General features: G+C 44.7%; 1 protein-coding gene across 1 annotated transcript in view; it reads right to left on the minus strand.

Moving 5' to 3' along the window:
• The window catches only part of pde1ca (phosphodiesterase 1C, calmodulin-dependent a), a 134,342-nt gene that overhangs the window by 104,017 nt on the left and 15,626 nt on the right, over positions 1-14,699 (minus strand). Inside the window, exon 5 of the mRNA XM_076721407.1 lies at positions 13,376-13,558. Coding sequence (XP_076577522.1) covers positions 13,376-13,558 — 183 coding nt within the window. The remainder of the gene's footprint in view (positions 1-13,375; positions 13,559-14,699) is intronic.

Consider the following 14,699-nt stretch of genomic DNA (forward strand, 5'->3'; position numbering starts at 1 on the left):
GGAAAGGAATTAAATCAAAACTTTCACTAAACTCCTTACCCTGTAGTGATGGGAATTCCGGCTCTTTTTAGAGAACCGGCTCTTTCGGCTCGGCTCACTAAAAAGAGCCGGTTCTTTCAGCTCCCAAACGGCTCTTCAGATTTTTTTGTTGCTTTAATTGATATATTACCAATAATAATGTAACATTATGCACAAAATGAATGAATAATGTAAAAAAAAAATGTATTATACTACTATATTATAAATATGCCTTTATTTTTTCACTCTACAGTGAACTTTCAACTAATTTAAACTTTTAACTTTTTTATACTAAGCAACTTTAAAGTCAAGCAACACAGAATCCCGGAAAAACACACGACACGACAAAATGTAAATTAAAAATATTTACTTCTCAGTGCAACAATAAATAAACTATGAAATACAAGAACAAACTTTTAGCTTTTTTATACTTAACAAATTAAAAGTCAAACACAGGATCCCTGAAAAACACACAAGAGAAGAGCAAGTTGCAACAATGCACAGTCTGCTGAATGATGCTGTTGACACTGCAGCAGCAGCAGGAGCAGCAGCAACAGTTGCAGATGACACACTGGCACCTTCATTAATACCAGGTTCAACTGGTTGCTTCTCCAGTGGAACTGTTGGATGGACAGTTCTTAGGTGCCTGTGGAGGTTGTTGGTTGAGCCAGCTCAATATGAAATTTTTGTCTTGCAGACAATGCACTCTGCTTTGGAGCCATCAATATAATTAAAGTGAGTCCAGATTTGGCTCCTTTTCCTGCTTTCACTCATTTCTGGACTTACTTTTTGTTGGTAAATGTCCTCCGTTTTGCACTCTCTCACTTCTCTTGACCCGTTCGTGTGCTGCTGCTGTGTGTGCGTGTGTATGTGTGTGTAACTGCCGCCCCTCCCCCCTCTGCTCAGCGCACGAAGCAGCGCAGACACAGAGACGACACCACGCATATTGACCAATCACGTGCGGCTTCAAGAGAAAGAAAGCGAGAGAAAAAGAGCCGGCTCCCCATCAATCAGTAGCCGGCTCCCGTCGTTCACTTCAAAGAGCCGGCTCTAAGAGCCGTTACGTTCGCGAACGACACATCACTATTACCCTGAATGGCTAACCCCATGGCTACAATGACATGCATCACGCATGGGATAAAGTTTATCAGTTAGTTCAACAATTAGTTCAACATCTTTCGGAGCTGTAAAAGCTGCTTTAAGCCTGATGGGATACATCCAAACATCACTGGTAGCAGACTGCTTGGCACCAACCTGCGACATGCTCTTGGCATGCTGTTCTAGAACAAGAAAGCAAAGATAAGCACAAAGGACAGTACATACAGGCACAAAGCCTGTGTGTCTGATTACCCACCAGACCCTGTGCTACACATCACCCAAGGCATTCAGACGATGTCGCTAACCTAGTTAGTCACACCCCTCTTATCCCTCTTGATCACATTCTCCATGGACCCAAGACCTGCCTTCCCTACCTCCAAAATCAAGGAGTTGGTTAAAGCTGCCACACGAAAGCTGAGTAAAATTATCAGAAATTAGACAAAAACCCATGCTGCTTTAAACATATCAATGATTTAAACAGACAGTGGCGTGGTCAAACATAGCATAGCAATCACAAACCATCTGTATCTGTCTCAGTAATCGTGAATTTGTCAGTGTTCTGTGGTATCTGTCACAGAATCTATATAAGCTCTTTTTAATGTGAGATCATTGCCTACAAATCCTTTTTGGTTTATGATGAATTTGTGTTTTATGTTTTTAGTTGAGACCTGGCTAAACAGTACTACTGGTGTAGCAACACTAATATAAGCTTGTCTTCCAAATTATATTTTTTAATCAGTCAGACAAAAGGAGGGTGGGTGTCGCATTGACCTGTGTAAATTCATAATTAAATCATTTAAATATCTTTACTCTGGAGATCAAAGCAGAATTATCAGTGCTCATCATTGTATTGTATCGACCACCAAGACATTCATTACTGCTTATCCAGGAATTCTCAGAGCTGATGGTACTAAGTATCACTGGATATGGCAGAATAATCCTGAGAGACCTGAATATAAGAAAACAAAAGAAATGATTTAAAGAGGTGACATGACATAAAAGGTACGTATTCTTTTTTACATTTGGCCGTGGGACTTCCTACCTCAAAACCGAACACTCTCTCGTCTGCTCTCTCTCTCTCTCGTGTTGAAAATCAGGCTGTTCCATGTAGTACTACCTCTAGGTGTCTGGAGAACTTCTGTTGTGTTGACAAAATATGCAATGTTTATCTGTCATTTAATTTCAGGGTTTATGCATTTCATACTTTGTCTTGTTTCTGTATTTGCAGCATCTTTCAGTTTTCTATGGCACTTGTTTTTTTTTTTTTCATTTGCAGCACATTTTTGTTTTATTTATTTTGGACTTTTGTATTTGTTTTTGATTTGGTGTTGCTTCTGAGGCTGCCTCACATTTCTACTAACAGAAATGTTTTGGGCTGTTGCAGTACATTTGCCCTTGTTGGCCACCATAAAATAGGACCCATGAAAAAATGCACTGAGGCCTATCATTACTAGCTGACGCCACCAGTGGCTGTCGTTAATGTTCATTAAATTACCAGTCAGTGTCGCAGCAGAAAGATCCTTTTCATAGTTAAAACAAATTAAAAACTATTTGCACAGTGGCAGGGAGAGACTGAATGAACTGCTAATTCTATCAATTTAGAGCCAGGTAGTTTGATTTAAAGGACATTTTTAAGCAATGTCCTTTAAATGCTATGCATATAACAACGCTTGTCGGATGCCACACAACAAAATTAAGTCAGCAGTATCTGTTGAGCCAGTCTGTTATAATAACAATTGACTTGGGTCACTGCCAGCACAGTCTATATTTTTTGAAATGTGCATTATGCTATTTTTGATGCACCGAACCAAGGAGAAATAATATCATGTTCTTATGGAATTTGTACTGTCAATTAATTTGGTGTGTGTGTGTGCCTTCATGTCTGTGCAAGCATGTTTGTTTGATTGTGTGCATAGGGCCCATGAAAAAATCTTGCAGTGAGGCTCATCATTACTAGGTGACACCCATCGGCGCTTGTGGCGCTGTACGAGCGGCAGCCTGTTACAGCAGCTCTCTAGTTTTTTCTTCTATTTATTGTTTTCTTGTGCGTCTTTTCTTATTCCATTCAGTTCTGCGTGTTTGTAAATCTCTGGTGCATCAGAGACATCAAGCACGGTAACTCTGGTGCTACTTTTTCATCACTTTTTACAACTCGTGTAACTTTCTCCGCGTCTGTGGGTCCGTGAGACAATGGCCCCCATTGTTTACAGTAGGGATCAGCTGCTGGCCCTGTGTAACACAGCTGTGCGGCCGGAGGAGCGACCTGATGTCCCCCGCGAGTTAAGGAGGAGGATACGGGGATGCCGCGCTGGGATCAAACGCCGCGACAGGAGGAGAGCTTATAGACCGACTCTCCCGTCCGTCATCATGGGGAACGTAAGATCTCTCTCCAACAAGATGGACGAGCTAGCGGCGCTGACCCGGCATTATCAGGAATTCCGGCGGTGCAGTATGCTATTGTTTACTGAGACTTGGCTGGGAACACAGCACACAGACGCGACTGTAGCTCTGGAGGGATTCTCACTCATACGGGCAGACCGGACAGAGAGGAGCGGTAAGAGGAAAGGAGGAGGGCTGGCAGTGTTTGTGAATGATAGATGGTGTAACTCCAGGCACATCACTATTAAAGAGCAGCACTGCTGCCCGGACATTGAACTATTGGCTGTTAGTTTGAGGCCATACTATCTGCCGAGGGAGTTCTCGCATGTCATAGTGGTGGCTGTGTATATCCCTCCCTCTGCTAATGCCGATGCAGCTTGTGATGTCATCAACACCGTGATCAGCAGGCTGCAGACTCAGAAACCACAGGCCCTCTTACTGATCTCCAGGGATTTTAATCATGCCTCTCTGTCCTCCTCTCTGCCCAAATTCATCCAGTATGTCACATGTGCCACCAGAGACAATAAAACACTGGATTTATTCTATGCCAACACCAAGGAGGCATACGAATCATCACCACTCCCCCCTCTAGGAAGAGCTGATCACAACCTGATTCATCTCTTGCCTGTATACAAGTCCCTTGTTAACAGGCAACCAGCTGTGTCCCGCACAGTGAAGAGGTGGTCTGATGAGGCGGAAGAAGCTCTGAAAGACTGCTTCGATACAACAGTGTGGGATATATTCAGTGACTCTCATGAGGAGGACATTGACAGTCTGACAGACAGCATCACGGACTACATAAACTTCTGTGTGGAGAACACTGTACCCACCAGGACTGTACGGTGTCACTCCAACAACAAACCCTGGATCAATCCTGACATTAAGGCTCTCTTGAAGGAGAAGAAGAGGGCCTTCAAGTCAGGAATCAAAGAGGAGCTGAAAACTGTTCAGAGGGAGCTAAGAAGGAGTATCAGGGAGGGGAAGGACAGATACAGAAAGAGAATGGAGGAATAGCTGCAGGAGAACATCACCAGGGGAGTCTGGAGAGGCCTGAAAACCATCTCAGGTCACCAGAAGCCAAACTCCCAGGCGGCTGGGGATCCAAAGTGGGCAGACGAGCTGAACACCTACTTCTGTAGGTTTGAAGAAACATCTGCCCCTCCCCCAGCTGCACCAGCACTGCAGCAGCCCTCTTTTGATCTGCCCCCCCCACAGTATTCAGCTCACCGCAATCAACGCCACCCCCCACTGCTCCTCCCAGCCCCCCATCCACTTCACAAGACATTCAGCCCCCCTGCTCCAACTTGTCCCTCACACCTCTCCAGGTGAGGAATCAACTCAGGAGGTTAAAGACCAGGAAGGCCTCAGTCCCAGGCTCCTCAGATCCTGCTCTGATCAGCTGAGCGGGATCATTGGACATCTGTTCAACCTGAGCCTGAGACTGGGAAGGGTGCCACACCTCTGGAAGACGTCCTGCGTGGTACCTGTGCCAAAGACCCCACATCCCAAGGACCCTAGCTGCTACAGGCCGGTGGCCTTAACATCCCACCTCATGAAGGCCCTGGAGCGGCTGGTCCTTGCCCACCTGTGCCCCCTGGTGAGCTCGTCCATGGACCCGCTGCAGTTCGCGCATCAGCCTGGCATTGGAGTGGACGATGCCCTCATCTTCCTCCTCCATAGAGCTCTATCTCACCTGGAATTGCCTGGGAGCTCTGTTCGGGTCCTTTTCCTGGACCTTAGCAGTGCTTTCAACACCATCAGGCCAGCCATCCTGAGACACAAGCTGGAGCTTTCAGGGGTGGACCAACACCTCACATGCTGGATAGTGGACTACCTTTCCAACCGCCCACAGTATGTGAGGACACGGGAATGTGTGTCAGGGACTGTCCTCTGCAGTGTGGGGGCCCCTCAGGAAACGGTGCTGGCACCGTTCCTCTTCACCCTCTACACAGCAGACTTTTCACACCTGTCACCCACTTGCCACCTGCAGAAGTTCTCTGATGACTCTGCCATTGTCGGCCTCATCACAGATGGGGACGACAGGTCATACAGAGGACTCATCCAGGATTTTGTGGACTGGTGCCAGCAGAACCACCTCCAGATTAACGCGGTTAAAACCAAGGAGCTGGTTGTGGACTTTCGTCGGCGCCCGCACTCTTCACCAACACCAGTGAACATCCAGGGAAGGGACATTGAGATGGTGACATCTTATAAGTACCTGGGTGTTCATCTGAACAACAAACTGGATTGGACTCATAACACCACTGCAGGACAGAGCAGACTCTATCTGCTCAGGAGGCTGAGGTCTTTTGGGGTGCGTGGGGCACTCCTGAAGACCTTCTATGACTCTGTTGTGGCCTCTGCCATTTTCTATGGTGTAGTCTGCTGGGGGAGCAGCATCACTACAGCTGACAGTAAGAGACTGGACAAACTTATCAAGAAGGCCAGCTCTGTCCTGGGATGCCCTCTGGAACTGGTGGAGGAAGTGAGGGGGGGGGGGGGATGACAGCCAAGCTGTCCTCCATGACAGACAATGACTCCCACCCCCTCCAAAACACACTCACTGCACTGAGGAGCTCCATCAGTGACAGGATGCTACATCCAAAGTGTGTGAAAAAGCGGTATCGCAGGTCATTCCTCCCTGCAGCTGTCAGACTGTACAATAAAAGCTACCCCAAATAATCAGTGCAATAGTCTGAACAATAAGCTGTGCAATAAAAACATGTACATAACTGTCTGTAAATACGATCTACAATTTCTTACAATTTTTTTTACAATTTCTTTCTTTTTATTTTTATTTAAATCCTCACTCTTTTGTATATATTGTTTTTGTTTCTAGTCTGCATACACTTCTTATATTAATCTTTACTGATGCTGCTGTATTCTGGAATTTCCCCTCGCGGGACAAATAAAGGAATATTGATCATTGATTGATTGACACCACTGAGACTGCAGATTTGTCTGTGACAGAATTCCTGTTGTAATGGTGTCCAGGAAAAAAGATAGAATTCAAACACAAATGCAGACCAAACAAAAAGGTGGAGCTGGTGCAGTTCAATAATTTAATAACAACAAACAAACTGAACAAAGACTTACAGGAGGGTGAGGCTGATGAAAAAAACAAACCAAAGTAAAAGTCCAATGCAGTAACTAAATCCAAATCAACAATGACAAAACCAAGCCCACAGAAAACAAGTCAAAAATCACAGGATAGCTGGGGAAACACTCACCAATACAGGAGCGCTTAACAAAAAGGTACGAAGGGAGGCACAAGTCCAACAAACAGGTAATCCAGGGAAACAATCACATACTGACTGAGGGGAACACAGGGGGCTCTATTTTCATTTCCGCCGCTGGCGCGAGGCAAAGTCATGTCCGCTTTGCCGATGGTGCTTTGGTATTTCATGCACTGCACTGCAGGCGCAACTACTCCCCCTTCTCATCTCAGTCCCACCCAGTGGCGCAACTCAGAAGGAGGGAGGGGAGAAGGCGTGGAGTGGGTCTGACACTGCCAAGTCCAATCATCACCAATCACACCAGCTCCTCACCTCACCTTTAAAAACGCCGCTGACGAGGCGCATGGCAAGTTTCGAGGAAGACTGAGCCATCCCCTCATCCAGAGGGGTGTCCCCCTGAAAGACTGTAGGGATGCTGGATGATAGAGATGAACGAGTCATGTGCCGTTTGTCACCAAGCAATTTGAGTCACAGATCATCTGGATATTGATGGAATGAACCCCCCTTCGGTTCACATAAATGTGGGCTTGGGTCTCTGGGGCGCGCAACTGCACATGAGTGCAGTCGATTGCTCCCAGGACTCTGGGGAATCCAAATTTCAAAAAGAACCCTTGCTTAGTTTCCAGCTGGCTCTCAGGTGTTGCAGGGAAAATGATGTGCTCATTTACATGTCGGACTAGACTGGAGGTAACTGCATGTATAGCCGAGCAGACAGCAGACTGACTGATCCCCACCACTGGGGCCACGGTATGTTGAAAAGACCCGCTGGCGAAGAAGGTCAGAGTCGCTGTCACCCTTACCGCAACCGGGAGAGCGCAGCCGGGGTGTGCATCGGAGGCCACGATGCGTGCTACCATGTCAACGACCTCCCTTGGCAGACGTAATTTGTTCCTGTGACATGTAAAAGAGTAGATGATTAAAGAAAATTGCATAACCTACAGTGTTGAAGGCGTTATTCTCGTGGCCCACCTGCACTCCTGCTCACTCATGTCTAAATATGAGGTCCTTAGATGGTAAATCCTCAGCCTCCTCCTCCTCCTCCTCCTCAAAGCAATGATGTACCCCCTCTTTGTAGATAACATTAAGCATTACAATGATAACATTTGTATTTGGAATGAAATGACGTGGGTAATAGCGGACAACAATCATCACTTACGTTTTTTCCATGTGTCTGTCTCTCTCTGTCTCTTGAGTGCTCTGAGATAGATGCAGTATATACGCTCTATAGGATGCCACAGCTGTTTCTGGTTGGCACAGCAACGTTTATTGATTAGTTTGCATCGCTGTTTCACCTGTGTACGTTTGGTCAGGTTGAGTGACCATTACGCGTGCCGAACACGCTTGTGATGTGGTCAGATGAGATACTGATCAGCCTGCACTGCATGAAAATACCACGGTGCGGGGTGCGCACCCTGCGCTCCGCCAGCAGCAGGGAAGAAAATAGAGCCCACAGACTTAAATACACAGGGGAGGAGAACCAATGAGGCACAGGTGAAACAAATCAAACAAGAAGTACTGCAAAAACCTGACACTGATGTGAACCTTCAACATAAAACAGGAAATAACCAAATAAACTGGATCATATCAGTTCCTGCAAATTGTAGTGTTAAATTAGGAAACAGTAAAACGGGTAATTTCAAAAGGCAATGCCAAACAATATATTTATTTATTTTATTTTTCAGTTAGAAGCACTTATTGGACAATAGAAAGGAAGGAAGACGGAAAGTGTGTGTATGATATATCAGTGATTAGCTGTATGTGTCAATACCAGCTTCAGTAATACTGTCACAATTAAAAAAAAAAATATGATTACATACTTGTTTTAATAACTGTTTTTCTTTTTGTACAGTCATCTGCTCACTGGTGACATACGGAAATACCAGTGACAACACCTATATTGTATGATCAGCTCATTAGCAGTAAAATGCCCAACCATTCTTCTTACTGGTTCGCAGAATCAGAGAATCAGAAAAGCTTTATTGCCAAGTATGATTTTACACATACAAGGAATTTGTTCTGGTGAAGCTGGTGCATGACACATCTACTAAAAATTCGCTATTAAAAAGTAAAAAAAATCTAACAATATAAATATATATACACAAGTCTGTTTTTTTTTTTTTTCAGAAGCATGGTTCTGTTTTTTGTTTTTTTCAGAAACATAGTCTGTTTTTTCAGAAAGAAGTCCAAGCTGAGCGTTAATGAAACGCATAGAGTTCTGGCAATGTCAATGTGACAAGTAGAGGCAGAGGTGGAGTGTGAAGAGTGTCAGGGGGGTCCCGGGCCTTGTTGATAAGGCTGACAGCAGACGGGAAAAAACTGTTCTTGTGGCGTGAGGTTTTGGTCCTGATGGACCGCAGCCTCCTGCCAGAGGGGAGTGTCTTGAAGAGTTTGTGTCCGGGGTGGGAGGGATCAGCCACAATCTTTCCTGCACGCCTCAGGGTCCTGGAGGTGTACAGGTCCTAAAGAGACGGGAGATTGCAGTTGATCACCTTCTCTGCAGACCTAATGACACACTGCAGTCTGCCCTTGTCGGTGGCGGTGGCAGCAGCGTACCAGACGGTGATGGAGGAGATGAGGCTGAGTTCTTCCTGTAGTCCACAACCATCTCCACTATCTTTAGAGTGTTGAGCTCAAGGTTGTTCTGGTTGCACCAGGTCACCAGATGGTCAACCTCCCACCTGTAGGCCGACTCGTCGCCATCAGAGATGAGTCCAATGAGGGTGGTGTCGTCCGCAAACTTCAGGAGCTTGACAGACTGGTGACTGGAGATGCAGCTGTTCGTATACAGGCAGAAGAGCAGAGGAGAAAGAACGCAGCCCTGGGGGGATCCAGTGCTGATGGTCTTTAAGTCGGAGACGTGTTTCACCAGCTTCACGTACTGTTTCCTGTCAGACAGGAAGTCTGTAATCCACCTGCAGGTGGAGTCAGGCACGCTCAACTTGGAGAGCTTCTCCCGAAGCAGACTTGGGATGATGGTGTTAAAAGCAGAGCTGAAATCCACAAACAGGATCCTAGCGTAGGTTCCTGCAGAGTCCAGGTGCTGGAGGATGAAGTGGAGGGCCAAGTTGACTGCATCGTCTACAGACCTGTTGGCTCTGTAGGCAAACTGCAGGGGGTCCAGGAGAGGGTCGGTGATGTCCTTGAGGTGTGAGAGCACAAGGTGCTCAAAGGCTTTAAGGTGGGCATTGGTGGAGGTGACTGGAGCTGGAGCTGTTGGAGGTGTCGTGGGGGATGGTTGCTGGACTGTCCCTCTGTCTTTCAAAGCGGCAGTAGAACTCGTTCAGGTCGTTGGCTACACTGAAAAAAATGACTTTGTGGTGTAGTAATATTTATTAGGTTAACTGTCACAATTTTTATTTTGGAATTGTAAGTATCTGTGAGAACAGGAATTATTTAAGTAAATCCTATATATGCCATCCATGTAAACTGTGTGGGAAGAGTAAGTTTTATTATGTATTTTCACGTAATATTCAAAGGTTTCACAGTCATTGCAATGAACTTAGAAATACCAAGTAAACCTACTTGGTATTTCTAAGTTCTGTATTGTGCTGCGTGTTTTGAACCCGCGCATGCGCCTTGTGACGCGCATACAGGACACATGCGCTTCGTTGTCCGCCAAAACGCAAGAAGACAACTGCAGCGGTCAGGTTTAAGGTAAGACATTCAGGATTTTTTCTGCATATGTAACGTAATGGAGTTAAATGTAATAATTTGCCATTATCGCACATCACGTATCACTGTAGCTTAATTTTACTACGGTAAGGCAACGTCCCTGTGGACGTGCAAGTACTGGGTATGTCGGACCTTGCTGTCCCCTTGGTAAGTGCACAGGCTATGAGCTCCACCATCGTTTTGTGGTTTATTAACGGTCGAGTACGTTCTTTAATGTAAAGTTGACAGTGGCTTTATTTATTTATTGATACAACGTGGCCAGTGAGCACCGAATGTACAACTTTGCCCTTGGCGCGCCGAGTCAGTTTCAATCGGGGCTGTCGCGGACGGTATACGTGGTCAGATTCTCGCGCATGGTGTCTGTGCATGGGTTGGTGCATGTTGCAGACGACCTCGAGGGTCCGGCGTGTTCCAGAGTCAGACGGCGAGTTCGACTGCAGGCCACACTGTACAATTTGCGAGATTTCGCGCATTTACCGTTTATTAGCTACCTATTACCTGCTACCCCCTCTCCTCCTTAGTTGGCAGTCTCCTCCTTTTTGTATGATTCAAAGACAATTTCTAACTTTCCTAAACTTAGTGAAATTATTTGAAATGTTTAAGATCGATAGATATTTAAATATTGATATTTTTGGCACTAGTCTATAACTTAAATAAGAAATTAAGCTGTACTATGCACCTGAACATGGATTCACATACAGTATATTTTACAGGATATCAGCAGAGAGGCAGCTCAAGAGGACCAGGCTGGGCAAGTCCTGAGGATCTGTGTCTTCCACACATGTGAAAAAGATGAAGGTGCATCCAACGCTGATGTGTCGATTGTCGTTGAGGGGACTGAGGTACTTGACAACTGTGGAAATGTTGCAATGCAAACCCTGTTGGACAATGTTTTATTGAAAAAAATATTTTTTCACTGAAGAAAAATAAAGGTGTTAAATTAAAGCAGTTGCCTCATTTTTCTTTCCAGTCATTGTTTCAATAAACAAAATATTATGAACAAATTTAGGCAATTAAAACTGCAGAAAAAAACTATGTAAAATGTGTAAATGTTACTTATTCATAGTCCATAAATAAAAGTTTAAAAAAGTATTTTAAAATTACCTTAAAAAGCCATTGATTTTAGGTGAGATTTTTCAGTTTGAAGCAGTCAGAGTCTAAGTAAAACTTACAAAGAAGGAGAGAGTAAAATTCAATGACCATATTAATAATCAACAGTAAATTACCTGAGGTTTGCAAGTAAAATAAACTGATATCCGCAAGTAAAGTTTACTTGATGATCGCCCTTGTAGAATTTACTTGCAATTTCTAAGTGCAAAAACTTTCCTTAGTTTTCTTAAGTAAATTACACTCCAAATTTTTTTCAGTGTAGGCGTTCATCATTGATGGAGTGGGGGGCTTTAGGCTTGTAGTTGGTGATCTGCCTGAGCCCTTTCCAGACAGACACAGAGTCGTTAGCTGAGAACTGGAGTTGGAGCTTCTCAGAGTACAGTCGTTTAGCCTCTTTCACTGCCTTGCTAGACTTGTACTTCGCCTCTTTGAACCTGTCTTTATGCCCACTCCTGAACGCCTCTTCTTTTGCCAACCTTAGCTGTCTGAGTTTGGCTGTGAACCAGGGTTTGTCATTGTTGTAACTCACCCTGGTGCATGATGGAACACAGCAGTCCTCACAGAAGCTGATGTAGGACGTCACAGCATCCGCGTACTCATCCAGAATGTTGGTAGCAGTCCTGAAAACATCCCAGTCAGTAGAGTCCAAACACGCCGGGAAACCATCCACAGCCTCACTGGTCCACTTCCTTGATGTCCTCACTACAGGTTTGCAGAGCTTTAGTTTCTGCCTGTATGCAGGAATCAGGTGGACCATGACGTGGTCAGAGTGGCCCAGTTGCAGCACGGGGGATGGCGTGATAAGCATCCCTGACTGTGGTGGTCAGGCATTTAATAAACTGTCTATTTAGGGAGTTCGTGACTGAGGTTACCTTTGTTAAAGTCGCCAAGGACAATAACTAAAGAGTCCGGGTTGGTCCACTCCACACAGAGTATCTGGTCGGCGAGCATACGCTGTGCGTCTTGCATGTTGGCCTGCGGTGGGATGTAAAGGCCATCCAGAATGAATGAAGCAAACTCATGGGGTGAATAAAAAGGCTTACAGTTAATGGTGAAAGATTCCAGGTCAGGAGAACAGTGTCACGTCGTTGCACCAAGCACTGTTGATGTAGAAACAGATTCCTCCACCTTTATTTTTGCCGGAAAGTTCTGCATCTCTGTCCGTGCGGTGGAGTTGGAAGTCTGCCAGCTGCAGCGCAGAGTCCGGTACTAATCCATACAGCCACGTCTTGATGAAGCATAAAACCGCAGATGAAGGAAAGTCCCTGGTTTTACCCAACAGCAGTTGCAATTCCTCCAGTTTGTTGGGCAGTGAACGCACGTTAGAGAGAAATATTCCCGGTAACGCTGTGCATAGTCTGCGCTGGCGAAGATGCACGAGCACACTGGCCCGTTTTCCTCTCCTCCGGCATTTCGTTGCATGAGCAAAAGTGAGCGCACCTTTGACAAGAATGTCCAAAATTTCCAATGTTGGGAGCAGAAAATTAGGAAATAAATCCTCAGGTGTTGCTACCCTGATGTTCATGAGCTCTTCTCTGGTGAAAGAGCTCCAGGTACCGTCGCAAAAAACAGATTTAAAACACAAAACAAAACAACGCGCACCAACACACCGAGGCAGCTGTCTGCGGCGCCATCTTGCATCTATCAGGCGCCATCTTGCATCTATCAGCAAATCTATGCAAACTGTGCTTTCAGTTGTATTGAAAATGTTGTACTACTTTGTCAGATCTCATTATTATTTATAACTCATGATTAAATCAATATCAGCAACCAACAAACCCACAGGAGTGTTACATCAAGTAAACTTGACAGACAACACAAGACCCAACAAGCCAAATTAAAGTAAACCAAACAAACCAAACCTCTCCACAAAGATGCCAGCCTGCACTGCATGGACGATACTGCGGAAGCGTGGCTTGTCTTCATTACGGTGGAACATCAGGCCTCTCTGCCGGGTAAAAGTAGAGGCCAGCCAGTCACGAACCTCTGATGGCACTGAGTCTGACTGGATGTCACTCAGCTCATCCTCTGGATCCACCAGCCGTCTACAGGGAGAGGCGCATTCACAAAAAACAAGAACTCATGCAATGTGCAATTGCTGCTGGAGATGTGGACACGTGGAGACACCTATTGTCTGAGCACTTTGTTTTATATGTCTGTGAACATATTTTGTCAACACCATAGTGTCACAATCATGCAAGATGCAATCCAGAAAATCTACAGGTGTGTAGCTGAGATCGTAATGAAGGTAGAGATAGAAAATGGGTGCAGTCCAGCCCATGAGCGCTGGATACTCATGTAATAATGTAGTAACGACTGAATATTCATGCATCAGAACATCAACATGTTGATGGGTGTTGTGTGATCCCATCGCAAGATGGTTTCTAGCTAGCTGATGATTTGACTTTATCAGAAAAGTAGATGGTTTCTGTCTTGATCTGTGAAAACTTTAATAAGCAATTTTTAAAAAAAAGGTTGCTGAATTGCATAATTGCATACATAATTTAACCGGTATGTAGTTCAAACACTACATTTTGTGGATACACATCCCATTTTGAGCATACATCCAATGCATTAATGCATTTATTTGATTTTTCTACTCACTCAATTAGTTCAAAAATCCTTGGTTTTTAGAAATTTCTCAAGGCTTACAAAGTCACTCAAAAAATTGTGAGCGGTTTTGTTTTTATATGTTTGTGTGCCATAATGAAAAACAACAAATGAACAAAAGGCAGAGGTGACTAACTTCCATGGACTCTGAACCTTGAGTGATTGTATCAGAAATAACCCTCATGAAGACATGACTACAGTGTCATTAATATCACTTTTGGAATTCGTATACTTGTAATTCCACTGCTTTAGTGGTAATTAGAAATGCCACAAATTCATTTTTCAAATGAAATAACACAATTATAATTACTGAAATTTAAATGACTCCTTGTAACTTTTATCTTCTGTGAAAATAGTGGACAGCTGCAGAGGATACCAGAGAAATGCAGCCTATCCCCTGGGTTAAAAAGCTCAGTTAACATGTACATCTAGAATGGCGTTGGTATTCTTCTATCAAAACTCACTGTTTAACCAAGACAGACCAAGCATAGCCTACAGGGAGGAATGCTGGTTGTTGCTACCCTCTGGTGGTCAGGAGTATTTATAACTCCTTTAGCTACAGTGAAAATGAGTACA

Source organism: Chaetodon auriga, chromosome 21 (genome assembly GCF_051107435.1).
Source record: "Chaetodon auriga isolate fChaAug3 chromosome 21, fChaAug3.hap1, whole genome shotgun sequence".
Taxonomy (NCBI): domain Eukaryota; kingdom Metazoa; phylum Chordata; class Actinopteri; order Chaetodontiformes; family Chaetodontidae; genus Chaetodon; species Chaetodon auriga.